The sequence below is a fragment of the Sus scrofa genome, chromosome 14 (assembly GCF_000003025.6).
Source record: "Sus scrofa isolate TJ Tabasco breed Duroc chromosome 14, Sscrofa11.1, whole genome shotgun sequence".
Taxonomy (NCBI): Eukaryota; Metazoa; Chordata; class Mammalia; order Artiodactyla; family Suidae; genus Sus; species Sus scrofa.
In genome coordinates this window covers 99,868,836-99,888,510 of record NC_010456.5, presented here as the reverse complement: position 1 = coordinate 99,888,510, position 19,675 = coordinate 99,868,836, and the positions used below count along the sequence as shown (strand labels likewise).

At 37.7% G+C, this 19,675-nt stretch overlaps 1 protein-coding gene across 10 annotated transcripts in view; it reads left to right on the top strand.

Moving 5' to 3' along the window:
* Positions 2,949 to 19,675, top strand: part of ATAD1 (ATPase family, AAA domain containing 1) — an 82,624-nt gene continuing 65,897 nt past the window's right edge. For 6 of the 10 annotated variants that reach the window (XR_002338604.1, XR_002338606.1, XR_002338603.1 and 3 more), the window contains exons 1-4: positions 3,007 to 3,399; positions 6,575 to 6,749; positions 14,126 to 14,224; positions 16,400 to 16,520. Coding sequence is in view for 5 of the 10 variants with exons in the window: in XM_021073107.1 (XP_020928766.1) it covers positions 6,588 to 6,749; positions 14,126 to 14,224; positions 16,400 to 16,520 (382 nt within the window). In the remaining 5 variants the exon portion in view is untranslated. Of the gene's footprint in view, positions 3,758 to 6,573; positions 6,750 to 14,125; positions 14,225 to 16,399; positions 16,521 to 19,675 lie in introns of those variants that run through there. The other 4 variants (XM_005671257.3, XM_001927977.4, XM_013983524.2 and 1 more) reach the window with 4 other exon arrangements.

Here is a 19,675-nt window from a genome sequence, read left to right as displayed (position 1 = left end):
CCTTGCCTTGATTTCTTGATATTTCCCAGTTTGTTTAATGGTTAGGTGACCAATAGGCTTTTGGGACTGGGGCAGTAGAGATTTTTACAAAAATACATCTAAAATTATCACTGACTATGGCAGCATTTGTCAAAGTGTGGTCCCAAACTACCTACATCCAAATCATCTCAGATGTTTATTCAAAATGCAAATTTTTGGCCAAAACTTAGAGCAGTTAAATGGGAGCCCCTAAGGCTGGGCCTTGGGAATCTGCATTTTGCCAAACTGTCCAAGTGAAGAGACTCACAGTGAAATTCTAGAATTCATAATCTCAGGAATCCCTTCCTCTTCAAAGACCCAGTGCATTAATTGACTTTGGCTGCAAAACAAACTAACCACATCTCCATCCAACTAACAAAAACAAAGCAAAATTCAGTTCCAAGTGGAGGAAACTGCTATTAACTGTCCTAAGAATCATTAAGACACAAACAAAAACTTTCTATGATAAATATAATAACTTTAAAATATCTTGATTCCGATAATTACATAGGGAAGGCTCAGAAGGTCTATAAATAAATCTGTTGTTACAATTTCCTGATTAATATTACACATAATGAATTATTTATTGAGCCCCTACTGTGGGCCAAATATGGTGTTTTGTGCTGCCAGGGATTATATAAAGCTATCCTAGGATGAAAAGCATATGTTCACTCAGCTCTATTCTGGAAGAATCTACTTGATTTAGTGATTGCTGGAAATGAATGTGCATACTATATGAGAAGGCAGTAATTTGATGTCTTATGGCCCAGACATAGGAAGCTTCCTAAGGATTTGCTAAATGAAAATTAGGTCCAAAAAGTAAAGGTGTGGGTACTCGGTTTATAACTAAACCACTAGAACAGGAATGAGCAGCAACATTTATTTGGGGACATGTAGACTATTTATGGTCACTCTTGATTACTTTATCCAACAATTTCCTTTCCTGTGCAATCATACCCCAAGAATTAAGCAGACGAATTGAATCTAGATGTAACCATATTGAGAGCTTTGCCTGATTCTAGAATTCATTTAGCATGTCCTTAGCAGGGTGATGAACTCCACATGGCTTGCCCAAGACTTTCCCTGTATTAGCATTTAAAGTCCTACATCCTAAAAACCTCCTTAACGTCAGAAAAACTGGATAGGTTGGTGACCCTGATCCTTAGAGTAAGGCAGGTGAGCTTCTTAATCAGTTGACCCAGTTTTACTCAGTGGGTGATGTAAATCCATTACCATCTTGAATTTCTTAGCTCATTTTCCTCACCCAGTGGGTATGATTATCCTAGTGGGCCATAAAATCTAAAGTTCAATAACTCTACCTTTTAGCTCTGTTAAGGCTTGTTCCCATGAGCATCCCAAGCAATGACTCAGATTGAGGATAATCCCAGAGACTCAGTGGAGAGTCTCTTCCAAGACCGTTGAACACATGGCCTGTATTTTTTTTGTAAGTATTATCCTGGCCTTATAATCATGTGCTGTTCTCCAAGTTTTATCTTCCTCTCTAAATAATCGGTCTAGTACTCTCAAACTAGCTTCCTATCAATTTTTGGGGGGAATTTTTTTTTAATGCTTGTAGACACACAAATATGGACCAAAAGGCATGGATGTAAAACATGAACCACTTATGGTATTAGATTCCATTCTGATTATCAGTTAATCCAAACACAGTTTTTAAACATTCATGCATTCCTGTCATTTCATCCTCACCCTTTAATGTCTTAAGATTTTTTCACTTCATGGTCTTACCTCTTTTACCCAGATTTTAAAATTTAACTGGTATTAAATTATTATTTCAAAGAGGAATATAAAAGTATAGGATTTGAATCAGATCCAGGTCTCAGTTTTGAAGATCTGATTTTTTTCTTCTTCTTTTTTTTCCTGGCCATGCTCCTCACATGCAGGAGTTCCAGGCAGGGATCAAACCCTAGACACAGCAGTGAACCTGAGCCATAGCAGTGACAATGCCAAATTTTTAACTGCTAGGCTGCCAGGGAGCTCCTTGGGTAACTTTTTGCCACTTGTGAGGTGCATGAACTTAGGCAAGTTTCTCTCTTTAAGCTTTACCATTTGCTCACCTATAAATAATAAATAAAAAGTGACTATTCTATTTTATTTATTCATTACTTTTTTTCCTTCTTTTTTCAGCCTCACCCTCAGCAATGGAAGTTCCCAGGCCAGGTACTGAATCCCAGAAGCAGCTGTCACCTATGCCACAGCTACGGCAACCTGGGATCCTTAACCCACTGCGCCACAGTGTAGCTCCATAATGGTTATTTTAGATGATCCGGTGTTTTGAGGAACTTAGGTTAAGGATGTACAAAGAAGCATATTGGCTGACACGCAGTACACATTCAGCAAACTGTAGCTATTATCCTCACTATAGTATCACCCCCTTGTAACAAGGGTAGCATTCACTGAATTCAACAATCGGGCTGCAGAATTTTAGCCTTGAAGGACGCTGCCTAAGGCAGAGAGGCACAAACTGTCTTCCTGGGGAGGGTGGTAAAAGGAACCGTCTCTTTGCTTCATAGTCTCACCGCCATCTGAAGGAAGTGATGCTTCTTATATCTGGGGGCAGTGTCCAATGTCGTCTCACCCCCCCCCCCCTTGCAGTCTGTGTTCAAGAGGCGCTGGCTTTCAGATACGGTCCCTGGGGACCTCTTGTGCCATGTCTCTCACTCTAGAAAGGGGAAGAGGTAAAAGAAAAAGGGAAGTCACCGCAATGCAAAACCTGTTACCAGATGCTCTATTTTGTCCCGACTACCAGCCCTGTCTGGGTGGGCTGCAGAGAAGTTTCGCAGAAAGATTTTCAGGCGCCACCGCAGGTGTTTGCGCAGACGTGGGGAGGAGGGTGAGCTCACCCTAAAAACTGAAAGACAGATGGTAAGGGGTAGGGGGTTGGGCTTGCGCGTCAGCGCTTTGGCTAACAAACGGAATAGCAGCCAGAGGGTTTGCACCCAGGGTAGGGATGTAGGGAGTGAAGGGCGGAAGTAAGGTTCCCGCAGAAGTCAACTTTTTTTTGCGGGGGGAACAGAGCACTTCTTTGCACGTTCATGAAGCCTCCCGGATTTGCCAGAGTTGCAACTGGAGCCCTAGAATACGGTAGGTGACAACCACTTGCCTCAATTCCATCCCTAAGACTCAGCAGCAAAACTCAGGCAGCTCACCCCAGCGTACAGGACACTCGACCTAACTCCAACGGAATTCCCCACTGCTACTGAAATCCGGAAACGCGCCCCCTCCAGGCCATCGGCCGCGGGTGGCGCATGCTCGGTGCGAGGGGGCGGGCCGCGGCTGCCGCCGGAAGCGTTCTTTCCCAGATGGCTTTTGCTTCCTGTGTGCGGCTCTCTGGTTCCTGCGGCCGCTGTTTCTATCCTGGGGGTGAGTAGCGGGTTTTTGCGGGGTGTCGTGGGACAGGCAAAGGGTCTGGCTGAGCACTTTTGGAACTAGCTCGGATCTAAGAAGCCCAGCTGGAAAGGTCACCTCGTCTTCTTCCCATGCCCCACCTTAGTGCCGCCTGCCAGCTTCCTGCAACCTTTGGTATCCAGCAGATTAACCTCCAAGGGCGTCCCGGGCCTCGCTTTGGCTTCCGGCCCAGCCTAGGCCTTCAGGTCTCCGTTAGCACTGCCCCCAAGAGTTACTTAGGACATTTCCAGGGACTCTCTGGAGGCAGTCGGGACCCTGCGTGGGCATGAGGTCGTCCCGGACGACCTCAGAACCGTGGTCCTGGGCAAAGGAGGTCAGAATGAGCCGAGTGTGATTGTCTGCAGGCACTGCTACTACCTAGTACAAAAGTGGAGATGTTACTTCAAGCCTGAACACGCTTTCGCAGAGGATGGTGGTGTTAACTAATAACCTGTCCTGTTTGTGAAGGTTGTCAGGCTTTCATTGTCATAGGCTGAGTTTATAGGGCCTTGGTATCTGGGAAACTGGGATTTCTGGGCTTAAGAAAAACTTTGTAAAACACTGCTGTGAATTAGAGAAATGCTATAGTATACTCTACTCTCGGTTCTTAAACTGTCACTAAACTATTCATTGTCGGGATGGTACGATTTTTAAGATTTTTACCCTGAAATGGAGAATTCTTTAAAGTGAAACTGTTTGGTATCATATTTACCTAACAACTCTGAATTAGTGTTTTGCCATATTTCTTAGTTGTACATGACACCGTCCATGTTTATGTGCAATTTGTGTATTTGTTGATCTATATGTTTATACAAAATTGGAATATAGTCTCTATTGTTTTACGCACATGCAGCTTCTATTATTTTATTTTGCTGTAGGTGTTATTACTGTAACGGCCCTACATTGTAAGCATACCATGTTTTATGAATGATAGATAAGTGTACAGTGAAGTTTATGCAGTTACAACCTCCAAGTAGTTTCAGTTTCATTTCAGGATTTTGAAGTCATTTTAAAAGAAGGATGACTATTTTAGAAGTGGCTATAGGTCCAGAGTATTGTATTGAAGTTAATAGTTAATGTAGGAAAGTATGTAGTCAACAGACATTTTGCGTCTTAATTTTTTTTTTTATGGGTTTAAAAAATCGTTTTCTTGATGGCCTGAATGTACCCATAGGAGCACTAGTTCATGTAGTTCAGTTAACATCCAGTAGATGGCAGTTTTATCACTACTAACTCAAATGAAAACTTTTTATTCCTGTATCACTAGTTAAAGTTAGTAAACCTTTATTTTACTAATTGGTTTATTTTCATCTATGAATTACATTCCCACATAATGATACCACATATTACAACTGCATTTTCAAATTTACTGTATTGGAATAAAGGCTGGAAAGACAGTTTTTCACTTTTTATAAGAATATTGTTAACCCATTTTTAGGAAGCCATGCTGATGGAAGAAAGCACGCTTTGATTTGTTACATAAGAGATTTTAACTGGGTGGCTTCTCTCTAGCTTCATTTTTTGGCGGGAGGGGGAGTTGTATTTCTCGTTTCTTTCTTTTTTTTTCTTTTTGGTCTTTCTCACTTTTTAGGACCACACCGGCGGCATATGGAGGTTCCCAGGCTAGGGGTCCAGTTGGAGCTGTAGCCGCCAGCCTATGCTAGGGCCACAGCTATGCCGAATCTGAGCTGTGTCTGCGACCTACACCACAGCTCACCGCAGTGCCAGATGCTCAGCCCACTGAGTGAGGCCAGGGATCAAACCTGCGTCCTCATGGATGCCAGTCAGCTTCGTTAACTACTGAGCCACGACGGGGAACTCCTCTAGTTTCATTTTTAAAAACCGAACTATGCATTCCTTGAGTAAAGTAATTGTGTCTTAGCCATTATTGTACACCCAGTATATAGGAGGCATTATGTATAAATGCTCCATGCTCAATAAGTGCTTTATTTTGTGAATTGAATCATTTCAGCCCAAAATTTCTTCATCCAAAATGGAGGCTTTCAGTTATTTGTTAAGTTTAAATTAAATAATATATTATTATGAAGTGAATGGCTCCTAGTACTGCAGAAATTTGGAGTTCTTGACTTTTGGAAAATATTCAAAAGTCTGGCAGCAGTTCTGTTGGCATGATTGAAGAGAATCTTTAACTGAATGGTAGTAGTGAAAATAGAAATAATAATTTTAGAGGTGGAACAACCATAGATGTTAATCTATGAAATACCTAATTTTCTCTTGTTCCTGAGCAATCCGTACAAATTCTGATTTATTCCTTTTCACATGAGTGCAAAATGTACATTCTTTCTTTTTTTCCCCATATCACGTAGCACTTAGCTTAGTCCTGTGCAGTGAGAGTATAATGGCATTATTTGAAGCTGAGATTCTATCTCCCAAAATGTGATGGTTACATCATCCCAAGCTTATTCTCCTGAGTGTCATGGCCTTTGACAGGTATGTGCGTACCTCCTGTAAGCCAGGCTGTGGGTCATGTAGCAGCGCATATGGACATGTTTCCTCATTTTTTTTCCTTTTATCTTGGGTGAGAGCTGTATTCTTGTAGTTAAACATTTTGAAGATTGTTTTTTCATATTTAGCTAGGTTGTTGGAATAATTAAGATGGCTCCCAAAATTTAATGTCACCTGTTAATTGAGAAAATAGCATGCATAAATTTCAGCCTTTAAAAGTAAGTGTGAGGGAAAAGTGAGTCTGTCCACAGTTTGAATTTAACTCAGAAATTACCTGGTATATCATCACATTAGTAAAATATTTCATGTTGGGCTGCCTCTTTTCAGTTGGATTAGTGTTGTAGTCATTATTTTCCTGGATTCTCAGAAATAGTTATTTAATAGCTCTTTAAAAGAGTAAATGCTTTAAAATGTTTGCTGCATTTTTCAAATAGAATTACTCTCTACTTAAATTATATGAGCTTTTAGACAAGTTCATTAAAAATTCTAATAAATAAATATCGGTTTGAAATGTGTTTAATTAACTTTTAAAAATCCATTTCTCCTTAAATACTTTTTAAGGTAGGTAATGTTGAATTTAACTAGAAGCTGGTTTTTCTTGCTTAGTTTAATGCTACCTATCAGTCTCCCAGTTTTAATGAATGTAAGTATTACCTAGTAACATTTCTTTTTCTTTTTTTTTAAGGTCAGCAATCAAGATGGTACATGCTGAAGCCTTTTCTCGTCCCTTGAGTCGGAATGAAGTTGTTGGTTTAATTTTCCGTTTGACAATATTTGGTGCAGTAACATACTTTACAATCAAATGGATGGTAGATGCAATTGATCCAACCAGAAAGCAAAAAGTAGAAGCTCAGAAACAGGTATGATTAAAATGTCTGAGGATCACTTTTTTTGCAGCTAGCAAATATTTTTCCATGAAACTAAGGATATAGTAGAATTACTAATTAGTGAGAAATTTTATAAGACCCACTTAGAATGTGTTTTTATATAATATTTTTGATTTCATTATTCCTAAAAAATAACTTGTTTCTCAGATCCTATAACTATGTATGCAACTTATCAGAAGAAAAATGAAGAATAATGATATTGTAGTATTTTTTTATGCATATCCTAATCAGAATATTTTTGCCAGCTTATAAATGAAAGAATCTAGGTAAAATTTTTCAACAGACAAAACAAAAATTTTAACTTGAGTAATGGTATACATTTTGCTTTGTGTGACATTTGAAATATTTCTGTTTTACAAATAAGTTCATGTGTATCATATTTTTGATGCCACATGTTAGTGATATTTAACATATGATAGCTTTCTCTGTCTGACCTATTTCACGTAGTATGATAATCTTTAGGTCTGTCCATGTTTCTGTAAATGGCATTATTTCATTCTTTTTTAAGGCTGAGTAGTATTTCATTTTGTATGCATACCACATCTTTATCCATTCCTCTGTCATTGGTCACTTAGCTTGCTTTCATGTCTTGGCTAATGTAAATAGTGTTGCTATGAACTTTGGAGTGCATGTATCTTTTTGAATTAGAGTCTTCTCTAGAGGTATGCCTAGGAGTAAAGATTGCTGGATCATATAGTAATTCCATTTTTAGTTTTTTAAGTAACCTCCATACTGTTCTACATAGTGCTTGCATCAATTTACATTCCCACCAGCAGTGTAGGAGGGTTCCCTTTTCTCCACAACGCTCCACCATTTATCTGCAGACTTTTTGATAGTGACCATTCTGACGGGTATGAGGTAGTACTCGTTGTGGTTTTGATTTGCACTTTTCTAATAATTAGTGATGTTGTATCTTTTCATGTGTTTATTGGCCATCTGTATGTATTCTTTAGAGAAATATTTATGTAGATCTTCTGCCTACTTTTCAAGTGGATTTTTTTTTCTTTTTTTTTTTGTTACTGAGTTGTATGAACTGTTTGTATATTTTGGAAATTAAGCCCTTGTCAGTTCCACTGTTTACAAATACTTTCTCTCAATCTCTAGGTTATCTTTTCCTGTTGTTGATGGTTTCCTTTGCTATGCAAAACCTTGTAAATTTGATTGGGTCCCATTTGCAGTTTTTGCTTTTATTTCTGTTACCTTGTAAATTTGCTTAGGTCCCATTTGCTGTTTTTGCTTTTATTTCTGTTCTCCTAGAAATGGCTTAAAGACTTAAACAAGACATGACAGCATAATACTTCTAGAAGAGAACACAGGCAAAACATTCTCTGACATAAATCACAGCAAGCTGAATTCAGCTCTGTTTAAAAAAGATAATAGGAGTTCCCATTGTGGCTCAGCAGTTAACAAACCCAACTTGCATCCGTGAGGATGTGGGTTCAATCCCAGGCCTCTGTCTGGGTTTAAGGATCTTGTTTTGCTGTGAGCTGTGGTGTAGGTCCCAGGCATGGCTTGGATCCCGCATTGCTGTTGTGTAGGCTGGCGGCTGCAGCTCAGGTTCAACCCCTAGCCTGGGAACGTCCATATTCTACATATGTGGCCCTAAAAAGCCTGACAAAAAGAAGAAGATAATATGTTATGATCATTTTGATTTATCCCAGGAATTAGAGGCTGGCTTCATTTGAGGGGAAAAAAATGTATGTAATATTCTCTATTAACAGATAAGAGGACAAAACTATGATCATAATCAGTCAGTACAAAGGCCTTTGTTAAAATTAACATTTATTTATTTTTTTTTCTTTTTTAGGGCCACACCTATGGCATATGGAAATTCCCAGGCTAGGAGTCAAATCAGAGCTTCAGCTGCAGGCCTATGCCACACCCACAGCAATGCCAGATCTGAGCCACGTCTTTGACCCACAACACAGCTCATGGCAATGCTCTTCCTTAACCCCCTGAACAATGCCAGGAATCGAACCTGGATCCTCATGGATACTAGTAGGGTTCATTACCACTGAACCACAATGGGAACTCCTCGAATATTTCTTCTTGATTTTTAGAAAAGCTTTTAGTAAAATAGGAATAGAAGATAATTGCTTTGACGTGATAGAATGATTTACTATGGGAAACATACTTCATAGTAAAAAATTGAAAGCATTTTCTTTATGATTAGGAGTAAGTAAAGGAAGCCTATTGTTATCAATTCTGTATAGCATTTTACTGATTGTTAACTAATGCATAAATCAAAAAAAAGATGAGGTAGAAAAAAAAAGTAACTAAACAATCATTCATAGGTAGTATAATCTACATCGAAAGCCAAAGAAAATCTGCAGGTGAACTATCAGGATTAATAAAAGCTTAAGAGCTGCTGGATATAAAATCAGTATTCAAATGTCAGCTGTATTTCTAGATATCCAACACAGTTGGAAAATGCAATTTTTATTTTTTTTCTTCGTTGTATTTTCTTTCTAAAACTCAAATTGAGGAATGAAAATTTGTGAATATGCAAGACACTCCTGAAAAATAAGACGTGTGTTTTGGGGGAGGAAGGATTTGCTTTGATTTATATCAAAACTTACGATAAAGTGATAGTTATTAAAGCAGTTTGCTATTGGCGAAGGGATGGCTTGACAAATTTAGTAGAATAGACTCCAGAAACAATCCTTTGCATAATGTGGAGTCTTGATATATGACATAACTGATTTTGCCTTGTAGATTATTGGAGAAAGGATGGGCTTTTCATAAATGATATTTAAATAGTTGGTTCTGTATGAGAGTGAATAAAATTTGATTTGACTTGATTCCATGCACAGTAATCTCTTCCAAAGATTAAAGACCTTAGTTTATTCATATAATAAATATTCATTGAGCACCTACTCTCTGGTTCTTTATACCTCATCTGTATGTTCTAAGGATATCTTTTTTATCTATCCAGTTTTAATTAAAGCACCTTAAAAAAAAACAATGGCCAGAGGAGTAGGAATAAAACCAAGGTAAGTTATTTGTACCAGTCTCTCTCACCCCAACATTTTGTAAACCTTGAAGTTTACAAAATATTGCAGACTCTAATAGTGGTTTACTGTGACAGTTATTTTCAACTAGAAGGGCTACATTCTGAAACACCAGACTTTGGGGAAGTTAGTGGGGTGTTAAATATAATTTTTAAAAGCCCTTGGAGTTCCCGTCGTGGCTAAGTGGTTAATGAATCCGAGTAGGAACCATGAGGTTGTGGGTTCAATCCCTGACCTTGCTCAGTGGGTTAAGGATCTGGCTTTGCCGTGAGCTGTGGTGTAGGTTTCAGACACAGGTTGGATCGTGAGTAGCTGTGGCTGCGGCGTAGGCCATCAGCTACAGCTCCGATTAGACCCCTAGCCTGGAAACCTCCATATGCTGCAGTAGTGTCCCTAAGAAAAGCCAAAAAAAAAAAAAAAAAAAAAAAGCCCCTTCTTATATCCTCTCCCACTATCTGGAAAATTACTTGTGTCTGTAAAGTCACCAAAACCAAGAGAAAAGAAGGTTGCAAAAGAAAATTGTTTGTAAATGTTGTGTTATAAAACGATCCAGGAAGAAAGGAGGTCATGAGGAATGTGATGGAAGAAAGCAGTCAGTAATTTTATTGAGATCATTAAACTTGAAGAGAGCAATTTCCAACGAAGAAAACAAAGTCTTTAGGTAATTTTGAACTAGTGTTAAATTGAACTTAAGCCTTTAATAGTTTCGTAATACTGACTTGTCAGTTATTGCATATTTTTGATGCTACTGTAAATAGTATATTTAAACTGTTTTACTGCAGCTGAATCTTAGAAGACTTGAGAAGCTGAAGTAAATAAGGAAATTGAGATAGGAAATCAGTAAGGAATAAGCAGTTAGTGTTGCCTGAGTGGACAAGGGAAGGGATGAGGAAAGAAAATCAAAAAGAAAGAAACTTAAAAAAAAGTGCTATATAGTCTTTTATACACAAACATAGCAGAAGAACATCATAGTAGAAAGCCATCTTATCCAGCAACTTTTGGGATACACACAGTAAAGTCAGAGGAAAGATGTTAGGACACTAACACTAAAAGAGAAGATGATTGTCTCCACATGTCTAGAAAGGGGTTTAATGCAAGTTTGTGGAGGGGGTCCCATCGTGGCTCAGTGGAAACAAATCTGACTAGTATCCATGAGGATGCAGGTTTGATCTCTGGCCTCTCTCAGTGGGTTAATGATCGGCATTGCCATAAACTGTGGTCACAAAGGCGGCTCAGATCTGGCGTTGCTGTGGCTGTGGTGTAGGCCTGCGGCTATAGCTTGCATTGAAGCCCTAGCCTGGGAAGCCCCATATGCCATGGGTGTGGCCCTAAAAAGACCAAAAAAAAAAAATTTAATTCAACTTTGTGATACTTACACCTGATATATAAAAATGATTCTTCAAATTATTTGCTATTTCCTATTTAAATGTATTTTTAAAAGCTTTATTGGTGATTTCCTCTGTCTACACTTAAATTGGAGTACTTTAGCTCTGACCTCAGTGAAAGATTTTTGATTGACGTTTAAATAGTTCATTGTTCACTCTCTTTAGGCCATCTCTAACTTTCTAAAATTATTCTTTTCTTCCAGAAGAACAACCAATTTTATGACTCTTTTAGAACTTAAATGAAATGTTTCTTTTCTGCTGCACCTTTACTACATTTCCTCCTTTCTTATTCTATGAAAGATATTAGTTTACAATTTCCTACCCCACTTCTTAACTTTTTAAATAATACTTCACATGGAGAAAAAACATGAAAAAAATTTTAAAAATTCTGTGAAACAGTTAAAAAGATGAGTATAATGTAAAAACTTTCCCTCCTACCTCTTACTCCTCTCAACCCCAGTCCACCATTTGCCCTCCACAGAGTGGAAGAGGTCCACTTCAAAAACCAAACAAACATTGGTGTCTAGAAAATGCAGTTATTATTAAGCTGTAAACAATAAAATAATGCATGACTATAAGCCATCTTTCAAGTAGTCTAATCATAATTTTGTTTTTCTAGGTAAAACATTTTAGAATAGGGACTCAGTTAAAGGTAAAACATTTTAGAAATAGGGACTCAGTTAAAGGACTCAGTGAAAATTGGATATTTTATTCTTGGAAAACAGTTTGGTATTGGCAATATGTATTTGGGGGTGCTTTCTTTTCTTTTGCTTGTTAACCATGTTCTGTTCTCCCAAATGAGAAATGTTAGTGTTTCAGCAGAACATGAGTTTCAGAATTAGAAACATCAGGGTTTGACCTCTGGTAATGCTAATTCCTACCTGTGTAATCTTGCCAATTCTTTTAATTTCTCTGACCCTTGAGCTCTTCATGTGAAAAATGAGAATAATAGCTACTTCTCATGTTTCAAGGGTTAATTGTAAAATGAACTCAGTATAGTTCCCAGGTATGTGGTAGGTGCTCAATAAATGTTCATTTTTTTTTCTCTTTTCTATCAATGTTATTAATGCAACCTGAAGACATTGTTAAATGGAACTGCTATTATGGGGAACAAATTCTAGGTAAACTCAAGAATAGCATTTCTATCTCTGTAAACAACATAGTTGATAATTTTCATTTAGGAAATTCCAGATTTAAATAAAGGTAGCAAGAAGCATTTGTCGCCTAGAGTAAAATTTTAAGGGCAGATAGCTAATTGGGGGAAAAAAGCATGTTTTCTAAAATATTGGCATTTTGGATTAGATAATGGGGGGGGGGCAGGCTATCCTGTGCTTTCTTAATTGTTTAGCAGCATCCCTGTCTCTGCTGGCTAGATACTATTAGCACCCTCTCCCCTCACTCAAGTTGTGACAACTGAAAGTATTTTCGTATGTTGGCAAATGTTCCTAGGGGGCAAAATCACCCCTGGTTGAGAACCACTGTTTTAGAGCATGGCCTAAAATGAACATGTGTGGTATGGCTTCACATTTATAGAAGCACAATGAAAAAGAAGAGTAAATTAATGCTATTTTAGGTACAAAAAATAAGAAACCTTTCATAGCTGACATTTAAAGTCTGTGAAAGAGGATATTTGTAGAAAAGAGATAAAAGAATCTGGAAAAGCTTCTTTATCCATTGATTGGGTAATTTTACAGAGGTGGCTAAATAGGAGAAATGATGTGGTTCGTAGAACTGTTTTTAAAAAATGCCATATTACTAGGATATGATCAACATATTCTAATTTTTAACCAGTCTATAGCTATAATGCTGTGTAATGTGAATTTTTAAGAGTTGCGAAACTTTTGGCAAACAGCAAGACTATATATAATCAGAAGTATTTAGGAAAATGTAACAACAAAAATTTAGGTAAATGTGATTTACCAGAGTACCTTATTTCTAAAAATGTTAACTTACTAGAAATTTGAATGTGTCATCTATAGATTTTAAGGACTCTTTGGTGGTCACAGACTCCTGTCGTATAATTGGGGAAACCAAGGTAACATGTGCGATGGTTAGAGTGTAGGCTCTATAGTTGGGACTGCCAGGATTTGCATGTTGCCTCCTCCATTTGCTAACTTTTAACCTAAGACAAATACTTAGCCTGAGCTAAGCTTCATTTCTTTTTCTGTGTTGGGAAAAAATTGTACCTATCTCATAGGATCACTCTGAGGATTCAATGAGTTAATCCATCTGTAGTATTTTGTCATAATATTTGGCATACTCAGTAAATTTTTATCATTTTTATTTTAATTGAAAGCTTTGTTACATTGCTAGAGCTTATAGGTTTAAGACCAATTTTTACCCAGCTCTAAAAATATATGCAAGTATACTTCTAATTCAAAATTATTTTTGTTATCTCTGGTTGCTTAGCCTCAAGAATTGACTCTAAAAAAGGATAGAGTCTCAGAGCAATTTGAAATTAGATAGGTATGAACACCTGTTGTTAGATACATGGATAATTTGAAGGAAGTTAAGCACTTGTTTTCAGATAGTCTGTTAATTTAAGGGAAAAAACTCTTAATTGTCCATTTCTTGATAGCTTTAATTCCTCCGTCTTTCATCTTGAGGTTTCTTCTGCCCCATGATAACCCTACTGGGGAAAGAAAAATCAAGTTGGACCTTAGAGTCTCACTGGAGCACTGCAGGGCCCTATATATATCTCTTTAATCATGTACCCTATTTTTTCATTTCCCAAGAGCTGGTTTAAATTGCCCTGGTTTCTGTGGAGTAGACCTTCAAATCTTTTCTTTACCTAAGGACATAGAGGGGGAAGGATAAAATCAAGCTGTGTAGATAATCCCTGGAAAATTCTTCTATGTCTGTTCATTGCTCTTTCGACTTCATGGATACATGTTTTGGAGTGCCAGTGTCTGAATATCAAACTGAAGGAGACTGTTTATTTTTTTCTTTCTAGGCAGAAAAATTAATGAAGCAAATTGGTGTGAAAAATGTGAAGCTTTCAGAGTATGAAATGAGTATTGCTGCTCATCTAGTAGACCCTCTTAATATGCATGTATGTATCTTTAATCTTATTAATTTTTTTTTGGTCCAGCATTTTGTGTCACGGGTCCCAAAGATTACGACCGGGTTTGATGATTCTCTAGGAGGAATCACAGGATTCAGTGTAGTCATAACTCATGGATGTAATTTATTACAACAAAAGGATGTAAGGGAAAATCAGCAACGATAGAGGGGCCCAGGGTAAAGTCAGGAGGAAATCAGGCATAGGCTTCCAAGAGTCTTCTCCCAATGAAGTCACACAGAGTGCACTTAATTCTTCCAGCAACAGGTTGTGAGAACACATCAGATGCTTTCCACCAAAGAAACTCATTAGAGACTTAGGGCTCAGGGTTTTGGGTCTGATCACATAGACTCCATCTTCCTAACATGTTATCAGAATTCTAGACTCCCATAAGGAAAACAGATACCCACCATTAACCATATTGTTAGCACAAAAAGTTTAGGCACAGTGAGCTGCTCTTAGAAAAAATGGCAGGACCTCTCCCAAAATCTAAGTTCCTATACTCCAGCCAAGAGACCTTTCAGGGCTTTCTAAGGATAATACTCTCAGGCCTGCTATGTTAATTTTTTGTATACTTTTGTTTAGTTAAAGCTGTACTTCTATATATTCACCTTTGTGGCATATAAAACTACTACTTTGTCATGTGGATATTTGATTTGGAGTTCAAATCTAGATTTTTTTTTTTTATGAGAAGTTACGATGGACAACACAAGATTCTGAATCCCAGTTTTCCATTTATGGCCTTGGCAAATTATTTCCTCTTTGAGTTTCAGTTCCCTCGTGTGTTATCAGGGATGATGGGATGAAGTAATAATACCTTCTCTTCCATCTTCTAAAGGATTATTTGAGCATCAGATTACCATAATTTATAAATGCTAAAATCTGTGTGAATATTTTGTGACCATAGGTATAAATAAATAGAATGAAATATAATATCCTTGTCTCCAAATTTAGAAAAGAAAAATCTATGTCTATTAGTATCTATGTGCACAGAGACATACATGCCCTTAGAGAATTAATCCTCCACTCAAAATGAATTCAATTCTTTGTTATGGCTGCAGTGGAAGTAAAGGATGATTTTTTTCAGATCTGGATGTGATTTTTTTCCCTTTTTTTTTTTAATGTGGAAAGTAAAATAAATAAATCTATTGTATATACTCATTGTGATCAGTCCCACACCCAGCCTTTTATTCTGCCAGATTCAAGCTAGGTTGTTTTTGTTTGTTTGTTTTTTAGGTCTTTTTTCAATTAGTTTATTCCACCATCACCCTCCTAAAATTTTTGAATCAGAAGGCTTTAAAATTTAGAAGCTATTTTGTCTATTTTGAAAACATAGCCCCTATTTACCCCCCCCCCGTTTACTTTTTTTTTTTTTTTTTTATCATTTTGCCATTTCTTGGGCCGCCTCCCGCTGCATATGGAGGTTCCCAGGCTAGGGGTCCAATCAGAGCCGTAGCCACCAGCCTACGCCAGAGCCACAGCAACGCGGGATCCGAGCCGCGTCTGCGACCCACACCACAGCTCACGGCAATGCCGGATCGTTAACCCACTGAGCAAGGCCAGGGATCGAACCCACAACCTCATGGTTCCTAGTCGGATTCGTTAACCACTGTGCCACGACAGGAATTCCCCATTTACTTTTTATAAAGACAAAATACCTAAGTTTTAACAATTTACTTTTATTAATAAAATTCAGAGGTCCAGTTTCATGGGTATAGGCCTTATTTCTAAATTAATTCCTGTTATGTTTAACAACTTCATGTCTGAAGTAGACACACTCCTAGTGAGGTCCTCTCCATCAGCTGGTGCTGAATTATCTGTCTGAGCTGGTTCTCAAGTCTTCTTGGCAGAGTATTTGCTCTTCTTAGGGGAATGAATTCAGCTTACTAAATCCCTACGGAGTTTTGAGTGCCAGACCTGGAGCTTTTTCTTTTTTTTTTTTAAATAGGTAGTTTACTATTAAATTCCTTTTTGCAGTTTTAGTGGTTTAATAATGTCAATATTGCTCAAAAGGACTTTCAGTAATATATCATTGTAAACTTTTATTATTTATGCATCATTATCAGAGTAAAGCTTGCCATATGGAGAGGGTTTTTGTTTTGTTTTGTTTACTTCAGTAGATATACTTTAGTTGTAAAAATTCATGCTAACCTTACCTTTTACCAGGTTACTTGGAGTGATATAGCAGGTTTAGATGATGTCATTACGGATCTGAAAGACACAGTCATCTTACCCATCAAAAAGAAGCATTTGTTTGAAAATTCCAGGCTTCTGCAGCCTCCAAAAGGTTTGGTAAAAGTTTATATTTGCTAAAGCATTAAAAATCTGGAAAACATTGAAACTTTCTACCATTATAGTACTGGTGTTTTTAAAGTTGGATTTTCAAGAGGTAGCTGAGAGCCAGTGAACTGTTTTATAAATAATAATTTTAAAATGATTGCTCATTCTTCAGCTTTCCAAGTTTAGATAAATCTTTGCCCTGTAGTTACATTGTCAAAATAATCCCTTTATTTCAGATTCATTTTTCTTACCTCTAAGAGAATGGAAATTTGGGAAATCAAGGATTAAAAAAATTCAAAGTAACAATATTGGTTTTTGTTTCCAAGATAAGACTTCTTTTTTGTTGTTTCATGATTCTAGTGATTTTTTTTTTTTCCCTCTTGGTAATTTTATTTATTTCTAGATTGCAGTGGGGTTTTGTTTGTTTTGAAGGAAATAGTGAACTACAGATGCAATTAAATACTACTTGTTTTTAAGGAAAGCATTGTCTTATTTCTCTTTAGTAATTACTTTGAAAGTGTTGGAACTAAAGAATCAAAAGTGTTTATAACTACATCCTTAAATGTAATACCTTTATTCTGGTTTTTTTTTTTTTTTTTTTTTTTTTTTTTCTTCCCCTGTCTTTTTGCCTTTTCTAGGGCCACTCCTGTGGCATATGGAGGTTCCCAGGCTAGGGGTCCAATCTGAGCTGTAGCCGCTGGCCTACACCACAGCCACAGCAACGTGGGATCCAAGCCACATCTGCAACCTACACCACAGGTCACAGCAAAGCCAGATCCTTAACCCACTGAGCAAGGCCAGGGATCGAACCCACAACCTCATGGTTCCTAGTCGGATGTGTTAACCACTGCGCCACAATGGGAACTCCACAATACTTTTATTCTTAAACATGTATAAGCCTTGTTAAAGGCAATTCAAATAGAGCTTATGTGATAATTGACAGTGAGGTCTATAGAAGTGTATTGCCTCGGCTTTCAGATGCGGACGCTGTAGTGTAGGTTATTTATTTCCATCTTGTAGAACTTCAGAACTAGACAGTTGCTAGTTAAGACTGAAATCAAATTATTACATACACGCATTTCTCAGAAAAATAGGATATTTAGAAATCTCAAAATAACATGTATAAGTTGTAGCTGTTTTTAATCTTAGAAATTTTGCAGCCATATCAAAAAGTGCTTTGGAATTCCCTTCATGGCTTAGCAGTTAATAAACCTGACTAGGATTCATGAGGATGCGAGTTCTAACCCTGGCCTCACTTGGTTAAGGATCCGGCATTGCTGTGAGCTGTGGTGTAGGTCGCAGATGCTGCTTGGATCCTGAATTGCTGTGGCTGTGGCTGTGGCTGTGGGGTGGGCTGGCAGCTGTAGCTCCGATTCGACTCCTAGCCTGGGAACCTCCATATGCTGCAGGTGCGGCCTTTAAAAAAAAAAAAAGAAGTGCATTGATTTATATTTCAAAGGTAATTAAAGCCAGTATCTGTACTTTTTTTTGAAGTAGATTGTTTTTGTTTCTGGTAAATAGAGGATGAAAATTACCACTGAAGGTGGCATGCTCTTTTCATTAACTAAAAGAACAATTATGTTTTTAATGTATTTCTTTATGAACCAACAAACCTGCTTTTTTTCTAACAAAAAGCATTTAGTTTATTGTGTTTTTTTTTGGTCTTTTTTTTTGCTATATCTTGGGCCGTTCCCACGGCACATGGAGGTTCCCAGGCTAGGGTCGAATCGGAGCTGCAGCCGCCAGCCTACGCCAGAGCCACAGCAACGCAGGATCCGAGCTGCGTCTGCGACCTACACCACAGCTCACGGCAACGCCGGATCGTTAACCCACTGGGCAAGGGCAGGGACCGAACCCGCAACCTCATGGTTCCTAGTCGGATTCGTCAACCACTGCGCCACGACGGGAACTCCTGATTTTTTAAAAAGTGTATTTCCCCAAAGAAAATTTCAAAATGATTTATGTGAGTCCAAGTCAAAAAAGTAATATAAAAGTTGGATTATTTAGTTAAGTTCTTCACTGTCATCTTGCAGGTTGTTTATAGTGTGAAGAAGAAAGAACTTTTGTGAATTTTCATGTCCCAGTTTCACAGTGTTAATGAATTTAAGAAAAATGTTTATGCTGTTAGAGAACACTTCTTTTTTCAATAGTGATATCCTCAGACCAGGTAATTGGATGACTTTACCATTTGGACTTGGTTTAAAGCTTCAATTAGCATTGCAGATAACAAATTTTAAGGGGGTACTTTAACAGCTGTTTGTAAATCTACTCTTCACCTAAAAGCATTATCCAAAACTAAAGGTGGTTCCTATGTGTATTTAATTTTTTTTTTAAGTTACATGAGAATATCCTTAGTATGCAATCTAAAGTTCTACTATTTGAGATTTTTCAGCTTTATCAAGAACAAAAGTTTGAAAAATTATCGATTTACTTTTTGACCCTCAACATAAATTGGATTTTAGTATTATAGAAGCAGAGTATAAAATCAGTTGCATACCATACTTGGTCTATTTTGAGACTGGAAGCAGGTGACTTAGGTTAGAGTCATTGCTTTATTGCCAATTTTATGTGTTCCTTAGACAGTTCTTTGCTGTCTGAGCTGAAAGTAATCACCTCCTCACAGACTACAGAAAGTTAATTTGAGAATGACTTGGCATGTAACAAATGACACGTAATGTCATACTCAGTATCATCACATAAAAATATGAAGGTGGAGTTATGGTGCCACTTATTGGTTATAAGAACATGTATAAATTACTGATGGTTGTATAAAAAAAGTAACCCTTTCGTCCCCCCAAGCATTTAAAAATTACAAGTTAAAATTCCATTTAAATGCTATATGGCTCCTTCTATAAACTCCCATTATTTTGGCACATAACTTCATCATATTCCATGTTTTGATATATTCTTTAAAATGTAGACACCTAAGGAGTTCCCGTAGTGGCTCAGCAGAAATGAATTTGACTAGGAACCATGAGGTTGAGGGTTTGATCCCTGGCCTCACTCAGCAGGTCAAGGATCTGGCATTGCCGTGAGCTGTGGTGTATGTCGCAGATGCAGCTCGGATCTGGTGTTGCTGTGGCTCTGGTGTAGGCCAGTGGCTACGGCTCCAATTTGACCCCTAGCCTGGGAACCTCCTTATGCTGCGGGTGCAGTCCTAAA